Source organism: Osmerus mordax, chromosome 27, assembly GCF_038355195.1.
Source record: "Osmerus mordax isolate fOsmMor3 chromosome 27, fOsmMor3.pri, whole genome shotgun sequence".
Classification (NCBI taxonomy): domain Eukaryota; kingdom Metazoa; phylum Chordata; class Actinopteri; order Osmeriformes; family Osmeridae; genus Osmerus; species Osmerus mordax.
In genome coordinates, this window is record NC_090076.1 from 4,578,035 (window position 1) to 4,601,862 (window position 23,828).

The window sequence follows — 23,828 nt, forward strand, 5'->3', positions numbered from 1 at the left end:
AAAACTTACACTTAGTCATTTAGCAGACGCTCTTAACCAGACGGCCGGGAATCGAACAGGCAACCTTCAGATTACTAGCCAGATTCCCTAACCACTCAGCCACCTGACTCCCCACCTGAATATGTGGATGAAGAAAATTATTGCCATTTACTAAAATAGACACTTGTAAAATTATGCCTGGGGTATTTATTGACATTTGTATACTTTTCTTTTAAAATTATTTAAAATATATATTGCATCATGCTTGAGACAGTCATGACATGACTCCAATGTCATTGGAGATTTGGCAACAACAACAAAATCTAAAACTAATAGCAATGCAGTTTTTACTGATTATACTCATTTGTATCTAGTGTGAAAGTGAAAATGCCATGTCACTTCAACAATTCCTATTAAGAAGGAGGCCTTATTTAACACACAATAAAAATAAAACTAGCCATATTTGACATAATCCTAACTGTTGACGTTGACATTTGATAAAATAAAGTTGACCAATCAAATTAAAATTTGACATTGAATATACAATTTATTCACATGAACAGATACAGTGTACTTAAGATACAGCACAGATCCATACAGGGACCTGTTAAAACCATGCTCTTGACACAGAAGTAATATAACTATACATCTGAAGGGGATCCTCCAACAGGCTGGGACCTGAAGGACATCACTTCACAGAATGGAAAACTTTGTGTGCCACCTAGAGGACAAAATTGAAGATGAGATATAATTAAAACGGGTATAATTGTACATTAAGAGGAAAATGTCTCCATAACAAAGACAAAAGTAGCCTGAATGTCTATCCTTGAATTGCTCCCCTGAGCTCACTAACATTCTCTGGATGATTTATGGACTAAACATCAGCACACTTACATACAATTCAGGGTGGTTTATAAAGGAACAGCATCCATCACTCAACATTGATTGAACATCCATTAACACCATCCCTCAGCTGAAATGTACAGCAATGGCCTGTGTCTCATCTCAGATCAACTACTATGTGTTCTGGGAATCTGATGTTGATGCTTTGACAGGTGTTTATGATGTCACCAACTTGTCTTCTGGATGGCTAGTAAGAAGCCACCATATTGTTTTGACCTGTCTAATCTACTTGAATCTCCACAAATGCTTTCAGATTACAGCCCAGAGAAGGGGTTTATTTGGGTCAGGACTTTAATTTCACACTATCTCCTGTGGAAATCCAACTACAGCCTCATTCCATAATTATTACAAATATCAAAGCAATTGAAAACAGATAATGTACTGGATTTGTTAGTCAATGCAAGAGTCAGTTTAAAGCTTCTAATATATCACTAGATATATTTTAGTAGGCTAAACTTATTATTTTATCTATTCAGCATTCCACTTACCACTACCACCCCAGTCTTCAGCCCTACCAATCATATTGTACAGTAAGTGTACTGTTGCAATGTTTTAATGGTACATTTATCTACCAAAAATGACATGACACAAATGCCTATCCATAACCACAATTACATGAATAAAGACTGCTGGTTGAAATGCTGACATGTCATGCAATATGTTCAGGGAAACAATGGCATCAATGGATTAATGTGGGGAGGTTTCACATCGATTGGACACACAGTGCTGTGCCAGTTTGACAGCTCAACAAGCAGACTTGTTTTCCTTTATAGGAGTCTTTCCCTGCCACCTCCAGTCCCCTTGGCATCTCTCAGAGTATATGTCAGAAGTAAAAAAGTAATAATTACGCACACAGTGGTCGCGGGCATGAAGGAAGTCAAAGAGCTCCTCGGTGCAGTCCTCATCGGTCTCAGACCTTGAGCCAACCCTATTCTCACATGCTTCCAGTCTCTCCCGATTGTGGACGCAGTGCTCCGACTGTTCACACTTCTGCCTTACAGTTTCCAGTGGATCCTTGAATGAAAGTCAAAAGTGACAGAGCTAGTGACAAGCCTACTAACAATAAACAAACAAGCTACTGGTACAACGTTGTATTTACAGTCCCAAAATTGGTCAGCTTGAAGCCTTCTCAGAATCAGAATAAGCTTTATTTGAAAAGTTAGTTAGCACAAACAAGGAATTTACTATGGCAGGAAGGTGCATATGGTAAATGTAAATGTACAACATTATCTAAAACATTCTTACCACCATGTCCTCTTCGTCCTCTTCCTCCTCCTCCTCTTCTTCCTATAAAACAGCACAGACATACCATATGGCTTATTCTTTTTAACAACAGTACTGTAATTAGCTCTAGCTATCCAGCTACTTAGCCTACTAGTTTCAGTACTTGTCAGTGTTATCACTTATCAGTGCATCTGTACATCAAACCGAAGGTTGCAAATTCAGTACTGTACAATACTACCTATAAAATACTTTTAATACTGCATAACCTTTTCATGACATCCATGTCGTAAGCAAGCTGGCAAATGTTTGCTGTAGAAGACATTTAGCTACATCGCGTCCATGTCATTTGTCAACCAAATGCTCTCTAGCGATCTATGCTAACAACAGCAGCAGTAGAGCACACTCGCTAGCGCGCATTAGCTTCTCTATGCTGAGCATGAATGAAAATGAATATTTTACCTCATCGGGTTCCCCATTTAAGATCATTTTCTCCTCGAAAACCATGATCCTGATAATCGTGTCCTAGTGTGACCCGCTGTCAAATCTGAAGAATTCGCAGTTGGAGGACGCACCAGGTCACGCACCGGAATGTGATCCTACTTCTGTCCTCTGCTCTAATGTTTACTAGATAACTGCAAACGCTACTGCCACCCCAAGGACCGGAGATGTAAAGTAATTGAAACAGCCTCAAGGGTAGACTCAGAGAATGTCTAATATGGGTTATCTGTCAGACCCCCTGGGTTGGGTTCTGGTGATGGACACAAATAATTACTCTGCATTATTATCAGATTTAGGAGGCTAGATTATTTTTTATATATCCTGTGTTATCCTTCCAATAAAACCATAAATGTATTGATTTCCTAGTGTGAGAGACTGATTAAAAAAATATTAATTTAATGTATTCATTTGTTTATGTAGGCATATTCATCTACCAGGACACACAATACTTTTTGAAAAACTTTACTGACCAAAATACAATTTCAAAAACATTATACAGTAAGAGGACATACTTAAGTTGCAACCAACAGGACTATATAATTAATATAAAAGTAAAAACCGAGAAGAACACATGCTTTTGCCATTTTTGTGAAGGCCTTCCTACGATGAAATAACTGACGGAACTGCAGCGCTCTAGCCGCCTTTCTAAAATTGTAGAGGAGACGTAGATTAGTTTCCGGTACGCATATAGAAACTGATCCCCGAATGATCCATACGATGAGACATAAAAAAGAATAGCCTATAAGAATGGAAAGAAAATAGGCTACAGCCTATGCGTTTTCTTAACATTTGTCTACACGTCGGCCTATACACAGCTACAATTTGATCATATCTTTAAACCCTTTACTCAAAACATTCTTAAATGTTAAACGATATTCAAGTAGTTTATCTATAATTGACGTTCACGATGTAGGCCACAATGTCTGGTCGAACAGCAAATAATAAGCACCGCTGTTGGTAGGAGGCGGAGCGCAATTTGAGTAAAACCACCCACGAGCGTCCAAATGCTTTTAGTGCAAGCATGGCAGGCGACATTGAGACAAGGCTGGACAGCCACGCCGAAAACGAGAATGTCAACTGGCATCCTTTTCTGATCGGGGTTGCCGGAGGGACTGCCAGCGGCAAGGTTGGCATTTAACACGTTTGGGCGATTTCATATTCTTTTGTCTTTCCCCCCTCCTTTTCAAATTCTCTGTCACAGTGATTGATTGGATGTATGTGGAAAATAACTTGATATTCTGTTAACAGATCATGATTAGTTTAATGAGAATTACTTTACTAAATATTCATAGTTTACGATCACCCAAATCTCATAATGGGCCTATTTGGCTTTTATCCCCCTGCACATCCTTTACTTCAATTAATGTTAAGGTAAACGGGGACCACACAGAAACGGGCTTAGCCAAATCCGACTCTGCCTTCTTCAATCCAGATCCAGAAAATGTAATAAATAAATAGAGATCCATAAGCAGTAATTATCCTTCTCGTCGTCCACCACGCGTGTCGGGGGCAGCTGATTGATTCACAGTGATGAAAAACAGCTGACCGCCATAATACATAAGAACGGGGTCAGTGGCACACTTACCTCATAACGGAGCGACGTGCATGCTCCCACATATCGTTGCGGTAGCAAAACACAAGGATGCTGCGCCTGTCTGCTGCTGCTGCTGCTGCTGCATCTTGGCATTCGTTTCAGAGCCTCATAACGAGTCGTTTATGTAAACTATCGCGTATGACCCCATACTCTCTTTTAAGTGTAAAATAGCGTAACAATTGGAATACTTGAATAATGTATATTTTTACATGAGAAGAGTTTTCACGTTGACAACATATTTGTCATGTTAGGAATATGTGGGTAACCCCACAAATCTACAATCAGCTGCAAGTTAAATTTCCTGTTACTATCCTTTCCCAGAAGAGAGTAACTGAAATATGCACCTGTTCAGTCAATTATGGGGAAAAAACATCTACTCTGCATGTGTCTCTTGTGGGCATCTCTACATGTCTGCCTGTGTGGTTTTGTGCATGCTTATTTTTCTAATGGCTGTATGTCATCAGGAAGGCACTTCTTGCTCAAGATTATAGGCTACAAGTATTGTAAGGGATGCCATACACTTCAGCTAGTGCACAGCATGGAAAACTTGTGTTTGGATAGTAACATACGCAGCTGTTCCTAGTGTGGAAGAAATCAAATAATTTACCATTATGTATCCATGTATTTGTTCATCCAAGTTTTCACAGCGTTCTTGTAATCCACTTAATGGTAACTGGTGCCACATGAGTTCCTGTATACTGTGGTGGAAGTTATTCCGAGAATCAATCATTAAACTGGTTAAATGTCCTTCAAACTCATATTTATTAAACAGAACAACCATTACACCAACATGACCATCTTTTGATACACAAACACATAAGACCATAACATCTGGCCATGAATCAGGTGGGATCAGAAGTCACACGCTCAAACAGCTTACAAGTTCTGATGCCAAACTGAAGAAGTCTCTTGTTTTACCCCATTGCTGTGAAAGTACCAAGTCAATGAAGTCAGTTGCCAAGCACAAGTTCGAGACTAAATCTAAGTATTTATTACAGATCTGTAAGGTGCAGGTGTCTGATACACTCAAGCTGAGCATCTCAGATGACTGGACAATGAATACAGGAATGAAGGGCAGTTAAATAGGATCACAATATGGGAGGTTTTACTCTCACAATAAATGTCAGGGGGGTGACAATCAACATAGACTTTGTAAGCACAGACAGAAAACTCTGCATTCATGGCTCTAGATAGCTTTTGTTTAGTCTTTAGATAGTTCATAGAAATGGCCATGACGTTCCTTCTATTTTCCTCGTTGCATGGCTTTATAAACTTTGGTGACATTGTGACCTCGGACCTACAGTAGTGTCCCAGACATTTCCTGGTCTCATCTTACAAATAACTAATTTATGGCTATGCAGGCATAAGCAAGCTTTAGCAAACAGCATAATGACAGTTTATCCATGATACACGCAACACTATTCATATATAGGCATATTTCTCTCATGACCAAGGGTGATGTTCTCGTGAGCTAATATAGCAGGGTATACTGTCGATCAAACATTGTTTATTATAATCAGAATATTCAAAACTGTATAAAAGTAATATAGTAATCATTATTTGTAATCGTTATTATTGTTAACTGATTAGTGGTTAATGACAGACCTCTTCACAACCTATCTTTAGCTTCAACATTTAAAGGTGTTGGAATTTGTCAAGCATCCTCCCCACTGGACACACTCTTTAAAGCAATGGCCACAGAGAACTAATAACTTCAGGTGACCTAATGGCATATATGAAATAATTCAATCACAATACTCAGTATCTACATCTGTGTTGCTATTCATCTTCTTCTTCTCTCTCTCTCTCTCTCTCTCTCTCTCTCTCTCTCTCTCTCTCTCTCTCTCTCTCTCTCTCTCTCTCTCTCTCTCTCTCTCTCTCTCTCTCTCTCACATGAGCTATAACTTCTATGCCTCAGAGATACTTCTTCTGACACTTCTAGTTCTGGTCATTATTGTTAGTTGTTTTCTCTCCTCTCTGCTGACTGATAATTAGTGTATACATTCCAGAACTACAAGTGATGCTATATAACTATGTCTTAACATCTCAGGATAAAACTATATAGCTCTTCATTACAACTACTTTTCACTGTGTGTCATCTTTGCCCAATTTAAGTTCTTCTATCGGAAAGACTGCAAAGAGCACCTGCTGTTGTTGTTTTTCAACACTGGGGTTACGGACTGTTGTTTAAACTACAGTATTATAGGATCATGGCAGTTGTCATCTGTCTTCTAAATCCCACGGGTCAACAAAAATATATTTGCGGATTTGCTGTTTTTTTTTGTTTAACATAAGCTCATTTGATTTAATCAGTTTAATCTTTAGGAACACAGTTACAGGTATTTTCTTGTTTTTCTTCATTCCCTGATTAGTCTTCAGTCTGCAGTAAGATCATGGAGCTGCTTGGTCAGAACAAGATTGACCATCACCAACGCCAGGTGGCCATTCTCAGTCAAGACAGTTTCTACAAGGTATTGATGCCAGAGCAGAAATCCAAGGCTCTCAAGGGCCAGTTCAACTTTGACCACCCAGGTAAGTACTCAGTCAGTCACTCACTCATTCACTCAGTCACTCAGTCAGCTCCCTTATACACGGACACGCACACAAACACGTACACACATGGACACAGACACACACATGGACACAGACACACACACGGACACAAAGACACCCACACACACAGGGACACACACACAAAGACACACTTTCACCCCCACACACATTCTCACTCTTTCTTTTCTTCCTCTCCAACACTCTGTCTTTCAGTAGCTTGGTGTCTTTGTCACTTCAGCAGCCGGCTGTCTCTGTTTCTCACATTGTGTGTGGGGGCTGGCTGCACAATCTGGCAGCACAGCAGAGCATGTAAAACAAGTAGAGCACACAGCCTGTCCACCTGTGGTTAACATACTAGATTATATCTTTATCCTATGGACTGGCAAAGACTGACAGTAATCAAATGGCTATGGTTTTGACCATGATTTCCTTTTATCCTCACTAGATGCGTTTGATAACGAGCTTATTGTCAGGACCCTATGGGGCATCATAGAGGGCAAAACGGTGCAGATCCCTGTGTACGACTTTGTCACCCATTCCAGGTGAGTGCAAAGCTAGCATGGTTATTAGGAATGAGCAATAAAAATGGCCGACCGTTTTTGGAAAGGGAGAATAACTGTATTGGAGACTAGCCTGTTTCTATGGTAGCAGCATTGAATGCTTTGTCCTACCGATTTGTCACAGGAAAGAGGAGACGGTGACGGTGTACCCTGCAGACGTGGTGCTGTTCGAGGGAATCCTAATGTTCTACTCCCAGGAGATCCGGGATCTCTTCCATATGAAGCTGTTTGTGGATACGGATGCAGACACGCGGCTCTCACGCAGAGGTAAACCACTCAGTGTACTTGTGTGTTCACAGACATTGTATGAAGGCAGATGTTATTGTTATAGTGACAGCCCCTCCCCCTATATTCACCAGTGCTCCGTGACATCAGTGAACGAGGAAGGGACCTGGAGCAAGTCCTGGCGCAATACATAACTTTTGTCAAGCCTGCCTTTGAGGAGTTCTGCTTGCCAGTCAGTAGTACCTAGAAATACGAATTACACTTCAATTTATTTGTTTGCCTTTCTTTCTTCAATTTTGATCTATTTGAAATGTGTATTTTTCCACATTTTTTGTTTAGACAAAGAAGTATGCTGATGTTATCATTCCGAGAGGAGCTGATAATCTGGGTGAGTCATGGTACTTTGCTTATGTTCAAATGGTTTCGAGACTGACGACAACAACGATTTGTAAAAGGGCTCATGACACTAAATGAATGTCTTTGTTTTCCAGCTTTTCTTTATTCTTCCTCTTATCTTTTTGAGGCCTGACTGAGCTTTGTTGGCTTGTTCTACAGTTTTGACCTACACATGGCAGAGAACTAGATATAAATATTCTCAAGACAAAATACTGTCTTTGTTTTGGAATCACAAGGTCAATGTCAGATACAGTTAGGTCCATAAGTATTTGGACATTGACACAATTTATCATTTTGGCTCTGTATACCACCACAATGGATTTGAAATGAAACAATCTAGATGTGCTTTAAGTGCAGACTTTCAGCTTTAATTTCAGGTTATTTACATCCAAATCAGGTGAACGGTGTAGGAATTACAACACATTTTATATGTGGCCCCCCCCTTTTAAGGGACCAAAAATAATTGGACAAACTAACAATCATAAATCTAATTGTCACTTTTAATACTTGGTTGCAAATCCTTTGCAGTCAATGACAGCCTGAAGTCTGGAACCCATAGACATCACCAGACGCTGGATTTCGTCCCTGGTGATGCTCTGCCAGGCCTCTACTGCAACTGTCTTCAGTTCCTGCTTGTTCTTGGGGCATTTTCCCTTCAGTTTTGTCTTTAGCAAGTGAAATGCATGCTCAATTGGATTTAGGTCAGGTGATTGACATTCCACTTCTTTGCCTTAAAAAACTCTTTGGTTGCTTTCGCAGTATGCTTCAGGTCATTGTCCATCTGCACTGTGAAGTGCCGTCCTATGAGTTCAGAAGCATTTGGCTGAATCTGAGCAGATAATATTGCCCGAAACACTTCAGAATTCATCCTACTGCTTTTGTCAGCAGTCACATCATCGATAAATACAAGGGAACCAGTTCCATTGGCAGCCATACATTCACTGATGAGGTGGTATGCTTTGGATCATGAGCAGTTCCTTCCGTTCTCCATACTCTTCTCTTCCCATCATTCTGGTACAAGTTGATCCTGGTCTCATCTGTCCATAGGATGTTGTTCCAGAACTGTACAGGCTCTTTTAGATGTTTTTTGGCAAACTCTAATCTGGTCTTCCTGTTTTTGAGACTCACCAATGGTTTACATCTTGTGGTGAACCCTCTATATTTACTCTGGTGAAGTCTTCTCTTAATTGTTGACTTTGACACAGATACGCCTACCTCCTGGAGAGTGTTCTTGATCTGGCCAACTGTTGTGAAGGGGTTTTTCTTCACCAGGGAAAGAATTCTTCTGTCATCCACCACAGTTGTTTTCCGTGGTCTTCCTGGTCTTTTGGTGTTGCTGAGCTCACCAGTGCGTTCTTTCTTTTTAAGAATGTACCAAACAGTTGATTTGGCCACACCTAATGTTTTTGCTATCTCTCTGATAGGTTTGTTTTTATTTTTCAGCCTAACGATGGCTTGCTTCACTGATGGTGACAGCTCTTTGGACTTCATATTGAGAGTTGACAGCAACAGATTCCAAACAAAAATACCATACTTGAAATGAACTCTAGACCTTTTATCTGCTCCTTGTCAATGAAATAACAAACTCCCTTTATGAGGGAATAACATACACCTGGCCATGGAACAGCTGAGCAGCCAATTGTCCAATTACTTTTGGTCCCTTAAAAAGGGGGGGGCCACATATAAAATGTATTGTAATTCCAACACCGTTCACCTGATTTGGATGTAAATACCCTGAAATTAAAGCACATCTTTATTGTTTCATTTCAAATCCATTGTGGTGGTATACAGAGCCAAAATGATGAAAATTGTGTCAATGTCCAAATACTTATGGACCTAACTGTACCTCCTAAAAAACAAGGTCCAAGGCTAATTTTCACAATTTAATGGACTACTCAGAAGTGATCACTGCTCATGTTAGGGGCTTTCATATGACATCCAAAACCAATCGTCCAAAAATGCAGAATCAAACTAATTGTGAATCTGTTGTCTTTTGTTCATACTGTAATTGTACTGTTTTTTTATGTCCACTATACTCTCCCATGTGTTTGATTGCAGTTGCCATAAATCTTATAGTTCAGCACATCCAAGACATTTTAAATGGAGGTTTGACCAAGCGGCAGAATGGTTGCCTCAATGGGCACAGTACACCTAGAAAACGGCAGGCGTCTGAGTCCAGCAGTCGGCCACACTGACTTCATTGCCTCTCTCGTAGTGCCAGGGACAACTGGATGGATGGATGAATGGAGGGAAGTGCTTTTCTGTACATACTAACTTTCCACACCTTGTCCAGAAACAACGGAATATTTCTCCTTATTCCATAAGGCCTATTCCTTGATACTTTGCATATTTTTACTGAAGAAAAAAATGCAGGGTGTTAGGAGTAGGATTTATTCCTTGTTTTGAAACTTTGAAACTATGTCAAAGTTGTGAATCTGAGTAGTTAGCTATTTTCTTTGGATGTCTGCTCACTATTTTGTTTGTTGTCAGAATAGAGGAACAGGGTGAATTGTGGGTGTTGTTTTTTCTAAGAGTTCAACTTTAAGCAACTATCAGTTTTAGTTAAAGGTGTGTGCGGTTTGTGGGAAAGTAACAAATGTGATCCTTTTAGTATTTACCATCAGACAACAGCAGCTGAGAATATATACACTCGAGTGATTGCCGATAAATAATGGCTTGTTAATTTTGCAGAACCTCTTGTATTCTGTATTATAAGCCTTGAATGCAGGGTAGTGCTGTTGTGGCATGTTCTTATTTATGCATTTTCTCAGGCCCTATTCAGGTTAACTGCCTTGCTGACAAAATCCTAGAAACAATGCAACTTTGCGTTTTACACGGATATAAACTAAACTACTTGACTTTATGAATCAAAGCAGTTTGGTTTTGATCCTAATGTATTAATGGTGCCGATGTTGCTCTTGAACAGTTTGTACAATGTCTCTATGTGCTGCCACTACACAGTTTGTTCTAAATGTTATAATTTTTCCAGCTACACCAACACTGAAAAACGTTCATCCATTTTGTTGAACAATCCTTGTGCCGAGTGGTGTTTTGTCTAGGGACAACCCCACCAAAGAATAAATAAGTCCTATCACATTGAAGTTCTCTCCTTGAAACCTCAGGTTTTTATAAGTGATGTGAACTGAACATTTATGCATTTAAATTCTGCTACTTATCTATTGATTCGCAAAATTGGATTAATTGATCTGAAATGTTTGTAATATGTCCTACCTGTAGATTACCACTCCTTTGCAAAGGATAACTTCATGTTCACAATTCTACCTTTGTTCGCATTTTTCTGTGTGAGCAAAAGACCCCTGAATTGTGTATAAACACACTTTAATGTTACTGATATACTTCAGTTTATCTGTGCATAAATCCACCGACATGCCTTTTAAATATTAAAAAACATGGCTTGCTTACATGGGAATAAAAAGCTAGCTGCAAACTTGTTAGTCAATATAATGAACCATGTAATGCTGCATGGACTGTTATAGCTTCTATACCTTCAAATCTCCCACAGGATTTAACACTGTGAAAAAGTGTATTTATAGGTTAAAGATGAAGCAGTAAAATAATAAAATGAGCACAAAAACACAGCTAATGCAACGTGTATCATTGTCAACATCTATCATTTATTGGATTATTTTGAGTCTATAATTGTATCAAACACATTTTGTCTGATCTTTTTTTGCTCTCCATATGTGCAGATACTATTCTGATAATGCATGAGTTATTTATTTTAGTTTCAAATAATTACAAATGAATTTTTAGATTAATTACATGGTTCCAATTAATTAAAGGTTGTGACAAGAAGTTTCTGTGTGTTCTTGACATTGGCAGACCAGTCTGCAGTCAAAACAACTGACAAAACTGCAGGCGTTTTATTACTTGACTGTTAATGCTGTAGGTTATGATAGCTACTAGTATAGTGAAAAATCTAATATATATGTGATCTGATCTTCTTATTGGGTAATTTGTAGCAATTTGTTTAGCTAAATGTACCAGCAAAAATTTAGAAATGCATTATTTTTCTTTATAATATTTTCACAGATTTCGAAATACTAAGGTAAGTCCGCTGTTTGACTACGTCATTTTCTTGCGACAACGAACATGAGATCACAAAGAAGCGCCCGGACGCATGCGCAGTGTTCATGTGAGGCGGTAGACCAGCGAGGTTAGCTTTTGATCACAGCACAAGGGCTGCAGAGTTACGGTGTACTTCCTTTGGTTTGATCCGGCAAACACTTTAGGCGATTTGATTATGTCAACGAGTGACTTTTATTTGAGATACTATGTTGGGCATAAGGGAAAATTTGGCCACGAGTTTCTGGAATTTGAGTTCAGACCCGACGGTAAGTTTGTCTAGGCGGCAATTTCATTGAGCAAGCTAACTAGCTACTAGCAATGTAGCTGCTACCACCACGACTCTGTGCTAGCTAGCTATTTTTTGGGGGGGATGGCTGGCTAGCAAGCTAACTGTTACGTGTTATATGCGTTAGCTTCCTATTTGCTAACTAACTTTTGCAGAAATCCAAGCTAGCTAGCTACACAGCCGATAGTTATGTATCCGCGTGCTAGTTACCTAGTATGTGTTAACTATTTAGTAACTTTATTTTGTCGAGGAACGCGCTTTTTTTCTTGTCTAGCTTAACCAAGGAAGCTTGCCAATACCAGTAGAGTTCCATTATACGCTTGCTGGTTAGCTGGTTGGTTGTTATTCACAGTAGTACTTGACCCACTAAGTAGCTAGTAAATAAGCTAACTAGCTAATAACCATATAGGCGAATTGACTTGAGCTAAATACCGCTGTTACTGTAGCTGTTTTTACTATAGAGCTCATGACTTAATTTATTGCAGGCAAGTTGAGGTACGCCAACAACAGTAACTACAAAAACGACGTGATGATCAGAAAAGAGGTTTGTGTCTGAATGGAGGAAGCGGGGGCGGCTTCAATAACAATCACATCGATCATTAATCATTACACGAACATTTGTATTAAGAACTCCTTACAATTAATTATTTAATTTCTGCAAGTGTAGTACTAAATTGTTCAAATGTATACATCAAACCTACAATCAAATATCGAATTTTACAGTACTTACTCACAGCATGCCTTATGTACTACTTTCCTCACAGGCCTATGTACATAAAAGTGTTATGGAAGAGCTAAAGAGGATCATTGACGACAGCGAGATCACTAAGGAAGACGATGCACTGTGGCCGCCTCCTGATAGAGTTGGCAGACAGGTTTGTCAGATTTTCTTTAAACTAAGGAGTCCATGTATTGCTGTTTTACCCAAGTATTTGGCCAAGTTCAATGCATGGAGGATACCAGGTGAGCTTAATGCCATTTGATTGAAAACTAAAATAAAGAACCTTTTATCTTCACCCAACCAGGAGCTTGAGATTGTCATTGGGGATGAGCACATTTCTTTCACAACTTCAAAGATTGGCTCCTTGATCGATGTCAACCAGTCCAAGTAAGTAAAATGCATTGGTGGTTGTAAGATATGGGCACAGCTAGAATAATGAGGTCCCTGTCAAGTTGTTCTCACTTCTAAAAATAACACTTGTTTTGCAGGGATCCAGAAGGCCTCAGGGTGTTTTACTACCTGGTGCAAGATCTGAAATGTCTCGTCTTCAGTCTGATCGGCCTACACTTCAAAATCAAGCCCATTTAAGATGATGATAATCTCGTTGGAATTGTTTTAGTTACGAGTTCGAGCCTGTATGACCTTTTGTATATTACTTTTGATTGTTTTTTATTTTAAATAAATGATTGAGAAAACATTTCAGGCACTTTAAATTTTATCAGGTGAAGAAATGGATCATACCCTAGTATTGACAGATAGCCCACCATGGACATATGGAGCTTTCTTTAAAAATTCAGTTCAAGAGTTTTCATACAAACATTCATATTGTTTGCCTGTGTGCAACTGCTTTAGATTCATGATTCATAAAAATGCCCATTAGCAAAGATCTGAGGTTATATTATGAAAAAAGGCAGAGATCCTTAAAATGTCACAAATTGTGGCAAGCCATTAAGCAGAATTGACTTCAAGTAAACATTTATTCATTTGACTCAATAAGGCATGTACATACACCTACACGGCTTCATTAAAGGTCATGAATGGCATTATAAATGCCAATTATAAAAGCAAAAAAATACAATGAATCACTCATGGTTTCTCCAACTTGACATTCATAGTGAAGATTGTTTAGAACACTGCCCTGCTTAATTCACATGCACTGCAAAAGTGGAGTACTGAATATTAAACTGCTACATTAACCTTTGATGACCCAATTCTATAGTTTGCTGTGAGGTCATTTAACAACACCTCTCAATCCACGTTATTGTATTAGCCCTTAACCTGGACAAAGTGCACTTAAAGTGTTTTTCAACCTATTCCTTTCAGACAGATAAGGTCACCTAGTCTGCAGGTATGGTTGTACCACCTGAGCAGTGATGGTCTGAAGATCAGTAGTCGAGAAACACAGCCTTAAAATTTTCCTCATTGTATTACAGAACTCCATAATTTCCCTGCACTAGTGATCTCTGTATGAAACCCTTTCCTTAGCTGAGAGGCTTTCCTTCCAGAACAGTAAAGATGTCCTCAAGAGACTTGTGGACACACTGCAGGAACTCATGTACGTTACGGTCTGGATAGCTGGACACGTTGCAGCCGATCCAGTCGTCATGGACACCATAGCCTACCCCAAAACCGTCAGACACCACAGGGGCAAAGCCTCCCAAGCTAACTGCAGGGCTGGTAAGGGTGCTGGTGGACAGGATGTTGTGATTAATAGCTGCATATGCCGGGTCCTGGTACAGGGCATGTAGTGGCTGGCCCTTTGAGTTGGCCAGATACTTCATTGCGAACAGGTGCCGGTCAAACCCTTGGCCTGGTGGAGAAAAAAACAGGTGCAGGAAGAATAATTAAAATGAGGATGTTCTAACATGTATGGGATTTAACCCTGCCCTCGCCATCTCAAATATGAAACCCGTTTCACTTTGCCCATTTTGTGAAACGGCTGTGCACTAACCCATGGCCGCCTCTTTGGTGAGCTGCCCGTGATATTTAGAGCATTCGGAGAGCAGGCCCTGCAATTCGTCCACACTGTGCTTCCCTGGCTGACGTACAAAGGCGTGAGCACAGCGCAGTGTGTGGACCGTGGCGGGCCGGATGGTCTCTGTGCGGCCATGACGGAACGCCGCGGTGCTGCAAGACTCGTAGGAAGCTACGGTTTGCCCGTACTGCCTCAGAAAGCCCATCTGGAACGCCAGCTGAGCGATGGCGTCCGGACTCAGTTTCTTCTTCTTCAGCTGCTCCTTCCCGCCCTTCTTGAACTCCATGGCGTCGATGGTGAGCTTTGACACGGCCGAATCGAAGTTCTCCTTGGCCTTCGCGATCCCAGTCTCCAGCTCGCCGTCGAGGTTGAACTGGAGGCGGCGCACGGCAGAAGCGGAGTCCACCACCGCTGCTGAGGAGCCGGGATGGACCAGAGGCCTCTCCGTGGAGTCCTTGAAGATCTCGTTCTGGAAGCGGAGCACGGCCACGCCGTCGCCCCAGGAGTGCTCGAAGTTGATGGCCGCCTGTCCGTCTTTGGCGAGGATTATGCTGAACGACTTGTCGAACCAGCGGTTAGAGCCGTCCCCGTGCAGCATGTTGTGGGAGATGTGAATGTGGTCTCGCATGTTCTCGTCCTCCAAGCACAGACAGAATAAGGCACTGTCGACACTACCGATCGCCTCTCCATTTCCGGCAGCCAGGAGCTTCTCTCTCAGTCCGGCCCATACGTCCCGGTTCTCGCTGGTCAGGAAGCCCAGAGGATAGGCGGGGGCTGGAGTTTGGTCAGACAGGATGTATTTCAAGTGGGACTGGATCTGCGTAGGCTCCACCGGGTTCCCGTTAGGATCTACCACATCGAACACATACATGTGGCCTTTCCTAATCACCAGTAGGTGGTGCCCTTTAGGCTCTGTGAAGAGCTCGTCCCGTCCCTTCTTGGGGATACGGGTGGAGTTGAATAGGCGGAAATACTGGGACATATCCAGGGGGTAGGCGTTCACCATGTAGGCCCCGTACCATGACAGGGAGGAGGGGACCCAGCGAATGAACTTTTTAAAGCTGACCGTGTCACTCTTGGCTGGGTTCAGATGGAAGACCTCTGGCTCCAGGTAGCCAGCACGGAGGGTCTTCATAAACCGTACAGCCGAGCAGACCATGTTCGTGCCTCGCACTAGCTGGTCATTGTACTCCGTCTTGGGGTCGAGGTTGAAGGACATGAAGGGATTAAAGTTCAGGACTACAGAGTCCCTTGCGGACAGGTACATGTCAAACCATGGGGCTGAAATGAAATGAACAAATGAATTTATTTTCAATTTGGTTGTCAAATCATCCTAAAATTCCCATATTTTCTATTCGTTTTTATTTTCGTAGAGCTACACTTTGTTTACAATCCTTTGCAAAATCTGAAAAGACCACATACGCAGACATTTTGGAACAAAACACTACGATACACAAAATAATTTGATTTCACTGCGTTTTGGATCCATAGCTAACCTGAGATGTAGCTTGTGTGCTTGTTCTGCTTGTCCTGAGCCATCAGCTCCTCGTGAAGTTGGTTCCCAACACCACTTTGGAAGTCCCTTACCAACTTCTCCGTTTTACTGAAGACATAAAAAGCATTTTGAGTGGTGAATGTGTCCTCATGATTGATGAATGTTTTGTTTGTAGATTTTTGTTGTTGTTGCATGCTCACCTGAACTGGTCATCATCAAGGAGAGGTCTCTGAGCTGCCAAATATCTCTTGACTGTATCTTCCAGTTTTGGAATTGGTAGCCTATAGAAACAATGGATTAATAGCATACTGTATGTGAAACACCGTCCTCTGTTGGCCATATGTGTCAACGTTCAATATCCCTTTGCCCTTTCACCTACATTCCTTTTCCAGTGACAACCCTTTCTACTAAATAAATCAAATATTTGGATAGCTAAATGCTTGATAGGTAATCAGCATGGGAAATAAATACGAAATAATAAATACATTGTATCTTTAGCCTATATTGTTGTATTGCTGGATACTAGAAACGGATACTTGCTGTACGCTTACCTGGGTAAACTCTTCTGATAATGCATAGACGGCACAATACTTTTGTGCAGGTACTCAGAAGTAGATCCATCTTTGCTGCTGTAACGTCTTTTATCAATGGGTAACGTTGTAGCAGTCCTCAGAGGCTTTAGACTCCCATATTTTCTGAGAGAGGCACTGAACTGCAGCGAGAGCAAATTCGCCATGGTTCTACAGGTCAAATCCTAGCTGGAAGTCAAGGTGTTCTGCCAACGAGAAGGCTTTAAAAAGTATTATCACAGTTTACAAGATCACGCTAGTTTGCTAACAGCAAGCAATGTATAGTTGTATTTGAGAGCTAGCCAGTCAACACATTAGCTGATTATCTTGCCATTTGCACACAAAACTGGCGTCCCTTGTAATAAAATGTTGACTGAGACTGACCACAAAAGCAAGTAAGATATTTCATAAAAGCCTGTTATTACAGACTAAAACTAGCCCTGAATGAGAAGCTGCTCTTTTAGCTAATGTTCCAGGAAGAATATCTCCAGGACAGAAAGTCACGTGACATGCTGGTCCGTCGGTGTTTTTTTATTTTTTTTATAAAGCAGACATTTACCAGGTTCCTGGTGACATTGCCATATACACTTAAAATTTCGTTGTTTTAATCCTCGTCATTAAAAAAAACATAAGCGACCTGTCTTACAACCCGTTGACATATATTTGAGTTTTTAAATGTAAGACTTGCCAACAGAGAGCAGCATCGGCTTAAACAGTTTATGTTTGGACTGAAAAGCAGAGGACTCGGCCCCTTACGACCAGACTGACTGACACACTCACAGCAGCACAACATTGGCTGGCTTCCCGGCTATTCAGTCCGCCTATGAGCTCTGTTGGGTGAGAGAGTAATCAAGCTAGCTCGAGTTTGATGCTTGGCCTTAAATCCTCCCCATCCACTAACCCTTGTCATCACCAGCTACAGCATCCTCCCCCTTCACCAGCACTGCTCTATAAATGCTGCACGGGCTGGGAGTTAAGAAGGTGACAGTTCACTGCCTCCATTATGACATTTTCAGCTGTTTGTCTTTATTCAGACGACCTATATGGGTTGTTCACAGAGTAATATGCCTGCATCCCTATTGCCCTCAGGCACTATACCCCAATTCCTTCATCCAGTTTGTTGGTTTTATGAAACCCAAAAACTTTCATTAAAACCATGTAAGCTGCATCAAATCTAATCAAAATGTATTTGTATAGCACATTCATGATGTCACAGAGGGCTTCCCATGCACCCATATAGAACTGCCCCTCAGTAAACCTAAACCCTCAAGGAAGACACTAGGAAAACTCATTGAGAATAAATGGAAGAAACCAAGGGGCAATTCGGCGAGGGATCCCAGCTCCTCCAGAAACAGTTGACAAATGACAGAGGTGCAGACCATAGGCTAAAAAAAGTCAGCATCAATGGGTGTTTGAAATTCAAACTCAGATATATATATATAGAGTTGGCGCGTCTCAGTTTAAACTTAAAACTTTTAGTTTATTTCTACTTTAAAGTCGTTTATGAATTAACTAAGGTCAAAGATGGCTATGCTTTTAAATATGACCAGATTTGAAACACAATCCCGACGAGCACACAGCACCAGTTCACCAATGATTAGGCTAAATTGTCTATAACACTTTTGCTGCAGAGGCCTACATAGACTTCTTTCTCGTGAATTCCAAAAATATAATAGCCTCCAATTAAAATAGGAAGACTCGAAATCGCATTTTGGTCTGTTGAAGGTGATTTCTAAGACCACAGCTCATCCTAATTAACAATTACATTTTTATTTGGATCCATACAAGAAATAACAGACGTTAAATTTATGATTGCTTTTAATAATTGGGCAGAGCCATAGAATAAGCTACCGTTCGGAAACGTCATGCTGGGGCTGAGCGGGTTCGATTCGTTCATCGACACGTATGGTCTGTCAAACGTCACGAACTAGGAAGTACTTTTCGTAATCATTTCACAGCAGAAAATCATAACATATTTGCACGCTCCACCTTCGTCTGTAGAGTATTGTTACCTCAAATTTAAACAAAATGCGAGATCCACAGGCTGTAAGGTGAGGTTAACAAATGTGTAGATTGTATTATGTATTCTCTAGTTTGACTTGCATTGTTCATATCATTCAATGGTCCAAAAAGGAAGAAACCGGTGTCCATTGCAACAGCGACGATATAAAGCCTTTTAAATAATCAAATTATCAGACCTGTTCGAAACGGTATACATCAAACTAGCAAGTAGCTACCAAATTAATGAACTAAAGTGAATGTCATGCAATGATGTTACCAAATTGGTGGTGTAGGTTACTCATACCACGCATTCAGCTAGTTACAAAGTACAGAGATCTACAAATTGTGGATCAAAATAACTTTCTAAAATTAGTTTATGATATAACACAAGTTGATGTGGTTGTTGCCATTGTTTGTATCTTTCCCCAGCCACAAGATAATCCAGGCTGTTTACACTAGCTCGAGCAGTGGGCTGGAAGGCTTCAAGGCTAATGCCGTGTTCCAGGAGATAAACAAAAAGCTTCAGGAGGTGATGTCATTATAATGAAAATAATACAGGCATTCAATTTACTAAAGGTTTCTTTACCGAGGTCCTTTGATATCAGTATATTATGTTTATTCATGATTTTTCAGTCACTTTAGGAAGTTATTTAGATCAGTTAACATCTAAAACACATATTTGAACTTTCAGATTCAATCTGATAAAATGTGCTCCTACACATTCAGTCCATACAAGTAGCTGTCCCATCAGATTACAGATGTAGATATAGATGCATATCTTGACTCTCGTGGTCCAGTGGAGTGCATTTACAGACAGTCATCCAAAGAAATATCCCTAATATACTAATTAAGATTCCTTTTGTCCATGGTTTTACAAGCAGGATGGGGAGCAGTTTGTGAAAAAGATCGGAGGAGTTTTCGCTTTCAAGGTGAAGGGTGGACCAAATGGGGAGGAGGCTGTGTGGTTTGTTGATGTGAAAAATGGCAAAGGCTGTGTCCACAATGACACAGGTGAGAACTACAAATGTAGTTACCGGTATGTGCTTACAACTCAACAATGGATATTGGAAAGGCTACATTTACATAAAAATTGAAACAGTTAACCATCTTGTGACAAAAATACACAATTTGCTTCTTGTAGTCTGTTATGTATCATTTTCTATGTCCTTGTAAAATGAAAATACTAAATTATGGACCTTAACTGATTAAAACAGAATTATGAGCTGCCGTTTTCGTTGTTTCCTCCCTCACTCAGCAAAAAAAGCAGACTGCACAATTGCAATGTCAGATGCTGATCTGCTGGCTCTGATGACGGGGAAGATGAACCCACAAACAGTGAGTATTTAGCCTTGGTGTGTCTCTTTATTTTGTCCTTGTAGAATCTTTGTCTGACAGTTCTATGTCTTTGATGTGTTACATTCTTGAGCAAGTTTCACTGACTGTTCACTACAGTTTTTATGTTGCCCCTGTATTTATGTGTAAGCAAGATCAGTGTTTCCCCTAGGTTTACAGCTAGGGGAAACACATTTCTGACATGCCGTCGTGTTAATAAGATAAATAACATAAGGCCATTTAGTTTGTTTAATAAAAGAGCAAGCTATAGACCTGTTTTATAGGAAAGGTAACCTTAAATGACTTATTTTGTGATCTGGCACTATTAAAAAAAACAAAAACATTAATTATTATTATTTTATTAACTTGACCTTCCAGGGAGGGCGGGGGGTTCCACTGGGGGGGCGGGGCGCCCCCTTAATATAATGGTAGGGGAAACACTGAAGATTCTACTCTCCTAAGTAGAGAAGGGGGAATTACTCCCCAGAATTAGTTATCAAAGTGAAATATATTTACACTTAAGGGCCACTCCAATATTGTAATATTTAGCTGTTGCTTTTCACTCACGGGAAGTGTAGTAGAAGGAACCAGATCTTTCGAGACTATTCCAGTGCCTTTGCAGAATTTATGCTGGCTTCAGCTGCATCACAATATACATTTTAATCTTATCAGACTAACATCCAGATTAGTTAATTTGAGCATTCCTACTATTAACCTCATGATAGCCGGTTGGCGTAAACAGGCTAACTGTAATGTTTGGGCCGACAGTCCTTTTTGTTAGTTAAGAGGTGTATTCCGTCCTCCGTGGTCCCCCTAAGTATTTCTTATTAGTAGTCTGAGGTAAAAAAAAAAAATGTGACTTGATGATGCATCTTTAAATATTTGAAACAAAAGCGATGCAATGCATTTTTTAAAATAATAATATGGTCTACTACTTTGTTAAGGTTGGCTCCAGGCTTCTTTTCATGTATGCAATGTTTTTTATGGCTTGTCTTTAGAATGTGCACTATACTATACTGTGCACACTTTTGTCACTATGAAGGAGCTCTTCAAGGACGTTTGCAAGTGGAGGGTTTTGGTACTGTGTGAGCCTTGGCATTGTGTTTCTGTCCTATCCTCCAAGATATAATTAGTAAAGGTTAGATTTGGGGAAGTTTACAAAAGAAAACAATATATATATATATTTTTTTTTTTTGGTATAATTTATTCTTTTATTATTTACTTCTGACAGAGATAGTGTTTGGAGAGGACAGGAAATGTGGGGAGAGAGAGGATGACATGCGGTAAAGGGCCTGGGCCGGTTTTGGACCCAGGCCGCTGCAGTGAGGATTCGCTCTACATGGTGCGCACACTAATCCGGTGAGCCATTAAAGGTGGCTAATAAAGAATAATAAAGGATAATTTTTTGTTATGAATTCTGGAAAGATTGAGTCACTTCCTAGAGCAGCCTTTGCTGCCAAATACAGGTAATCTAATCACTCAGTAGAGATGGAACAAAATGATCTTTGTACCACTCCGTTAGTCAGGCCCTTATGGTGGAGTGGCTAAATACAAGGCATTCTGGAGGAAAATGCATGCCGCCACCTGGAGTTGACCAAACAGCACTTTTAAGAGCTTGGGGAAAAACGATTATCTGGCCCGATGAGACCCAAAAACATAATTGGCCAAGCGCTACATCTGGCAAAAAATGGCTACCACTAATCACTTGGTAAGTAACATCCCTATGGTAAATCCTTAGGGGTGTAAAAGAGATGCTGGAGAGAGAGACAAAAATGATGCTGAGCCCATAACACCTCAGCCTGGGGTGACGATTCATCTTTCGGAAAGACAATGACCCCAACACAAAGTTTTGGTACAGTCTCTGAATGTCCTTGACTGACCCAACCAAAGCCAAGGCGTAAACCCCATCAGAGACCTGATGGTTACAGTAAACCACCACTCAGTACAACACTCAGACTCCAATTTGACAGGGCTTGAAAGGATCTGCAAGCAGAAAACAAACCGCCCAAATACGGGTGTGCAAGACTCAAAAGTCCTAACTGCCAAATTGTGGAGATGACTAAAAGAGGTGCTCACTGTTGAAAACAACAAGTGGGAGAATTGGATGCATTTTTGCCATTCATTCTAGCTTCACGGCCTAATGCAGCACTTCACCTCCTTTTGACATCCATTGTTAAAAAAGTATTACATCAATCTAACTCGAGGAGCAGTGAACTTTCTGAATGAGGCTTCATTTCAGAAAATTCTACTGAACACATTTCTTCCCCAGAATGCAGTAGAGCAGTGTATCATCGGTGGAGTGTTTTGGCCATAGAAGATGCTTTTTTTTTTGGTTGAACTATTTCCAATGTTTTTCCACATACGCTTATTTGTTCCAACACGGTGTGCCTTGCTCTGTGTCCTGCCCTGTGTCCTGCCTTCCCATAAGCCCTTGTTGCTGTCGCAGCTGCCCCACTTTCCCTGAGTCTAGTTAATCTCTTTTGTTTTTAACTCTACACCAGCCACACATAGGCCTACTTCAGTCTGGATCAGATATTGTGTCCATGCATATGTTGAACGCGTGGATCATTTTGGATTACACAGACGTTTAGAAAAGAAGATTGTGTGTATGTTTAAACACCCAACAAAATTGTTTTTCTCTTTGCAGGCTTTTTTCCAGGGGAAGTTGAAGATCACAGGGAACATGGGTATGGCCATGAAGCTCCAGAGCCTGCAACTGCAGCCAGGCAAAGCCAAGCTGTGAAGGAGCAGTAGTGGAAAATGGGCAAAGCTTGACTCCAGGCATTGATTTAGGATTAACGTTATACATCTCAGATCTAGCCTAAGTAGTTCAATAACAACCGTTGTCCAGACCAGTGCCTAAGGGTAACATCCACCTACTGAATGCAGTAGGTGGTTGTTTGTTCAACCATCCTTGTTTGTTCAACCTTGTTGATAGGAGAAAACAAGCCCTGTCTGTCGGGGAAAGGAGTATGGATGGACAGAAACACAGTTTTTCCTCCCAACGACTATTTTCTGACAGTGTTAGTTGAGACCTTGTAGAGGTGGGCACCCTGATTTTCATGTTTATGAACCAATCATCTTTCTAACACAATTATGTTGTCCAATACCTCCCTCTTTTGTTGAGCCACTCTGCACAAACATTCTTTGCTAATGGAAATATCCCTCCCAAAAAGCTGTATAAATCTGGTCAAAGTTGTGTGGAGTAGTTTTTCACTTTCTGTCTGTGAGTCAAGTGCCTCTTATCTTTTGTGTGTTGTTGCATAAGGACTGTATCACCTTTAGACACGTTTGTATTGCATACTCTTGATAATTGGACTTAATGGATAACTGGATGTGGGTCACTGTGACTCCAATATCTGCCATGTCAGTCTTTTGTAAACAAAACGTGACTTGTTACTGAATAAACAGTATTTTCTCCTGCTGTA

The 23,828-nt window shown here is 40.6% G+C and overlaps 5 protein-coding genes across 5 annotated transcripts; 3 read left to right on the forward strand and 2 right to left on the reverse strand.

The window, feature by feature from the left end:
* Positions 1 to 506: 506 nt before the first annotated feature.
* On the reverse strand, positions 507 to 2,706 carry uqcrh (ubiquinol-cytochrome c reductase hinge protein). Its single transcript, XM_067230482.1, has 4 exons — positions 2,566 to 2,706; positions 2,128 to 2,169; positions 1,735 to 1,896; positions 507 to 700 (listed from the first exon to the last, which is right to left on the reverse strand). Exons 1-4 carry the CDS (start codon positions 2,608 to 2,610, stop codon positions 668 to 670), a joined length of 282 nt encoding a protein of 93 aa, XP_067086583.1. The 5' UTR covers positions 2,611 to 2,706; the 3' UTR covers positions 507 to 667.
* Positions 2,707 to 3,625: 919 nt separating this feature from the next.
* Positions 3,626 to 10,212, forward strand: uck2a (uridine-cytidine kinase 2a). Its single transcript, XM_067230551.1, has 7 exons — positions 3,626 to 3,730; positions 6,571 to 6,730; positions 7,197 to 7,293; positions 7,436 to 7,578; positions 7,671 to 7,768; positions 7,876 to 7,924; positions 9,991 to 10,212. The coding sequence occupies exons 1-7, from the start codon at positions 3,626 to 3,628 to the stop codon at positions 10,125 to 10,127; spliced, it is 789 nt and encodes a 262-aa protein (XP_067086652.1). The 3' UTR covers positions 10,128 to 10,212.
* Positions 10,213 to 12,098: 1,886 nt separating this feature from the next.
* magoh (mago homolog, exon junction complex subunit) lies at positions 12,099 to 13,727 on the forward strand. Its single transcript, XM_067230439.1, has 5 exons — positions 12,099 to 12,287; positions 12,793 to 12,851; positions 13,072 to 13,182; positions 13,333 to 13,415; positions 13,517 to 13,727. The coding sequence occupies exons 1-5, from the start codon at positions 12,197 to 12,199 to the stop codon at positions 13,614 to 13,616; spliced, it is 444 nt and encodes a 147-aa protein (XP_067086540.1). The 5' UTR covers positions 12,099 to 12,196; the 3' UTR covers positions 13,617 to 13,727.
* A 7-nt stretch (positions 13,728 to 13,734) lies between these two features.
* On the reverse strand, positions 13,735 to 17,548 carry cpt2 (carnitine palmitoyltransferase 2). The gene is made up of 5 exons (XM_067230438.1): positions 17,050 to 17,548; positions 16,699 to 16,779; positions 16,500 to 16,606; positions 14,980 to 16,284; positions 13,735 to 14,838 (listed from the first exon to the last, which is right to left on the reverse strand). Exons 1-5 carry the CDS (start codon positions 17,232 to 17,234, stop codon positions 14,510 to 14,512), a joined length of 2,007 nt encoding a protein of 668 aa, XP_067086539.1. The 5' UTR covers positions 17,235 to 17,548; the 3' UTR covers positions 13,735 to 14,509.
* A 1,446-nt stretch (positions 17,549 to 18,994) lies between these two features.
* scp2b (sterol carrier protein 2b) lies at positions 18,995 to 23,828 on the forward strand. Its single transcript, XM_067230440.1, has 5 exons — positions 18,995 to 19,118; positions 19,498 to 19,597; positions 19,950 to 20,079; positions 20,324 to 20,403; positions 23,048 to 23,828. Exons 1-5 carry the CDS (start codon positions 19,096 to 19,098, stop codon positions 23,141 to 23,143), a joined length of 429 nt encoding a protein of 142 aa, XP_067086541.1. The 5' UTR covers positions 18,995 to 19,095; the 3' UTR covers positions 23,144 to 23,828.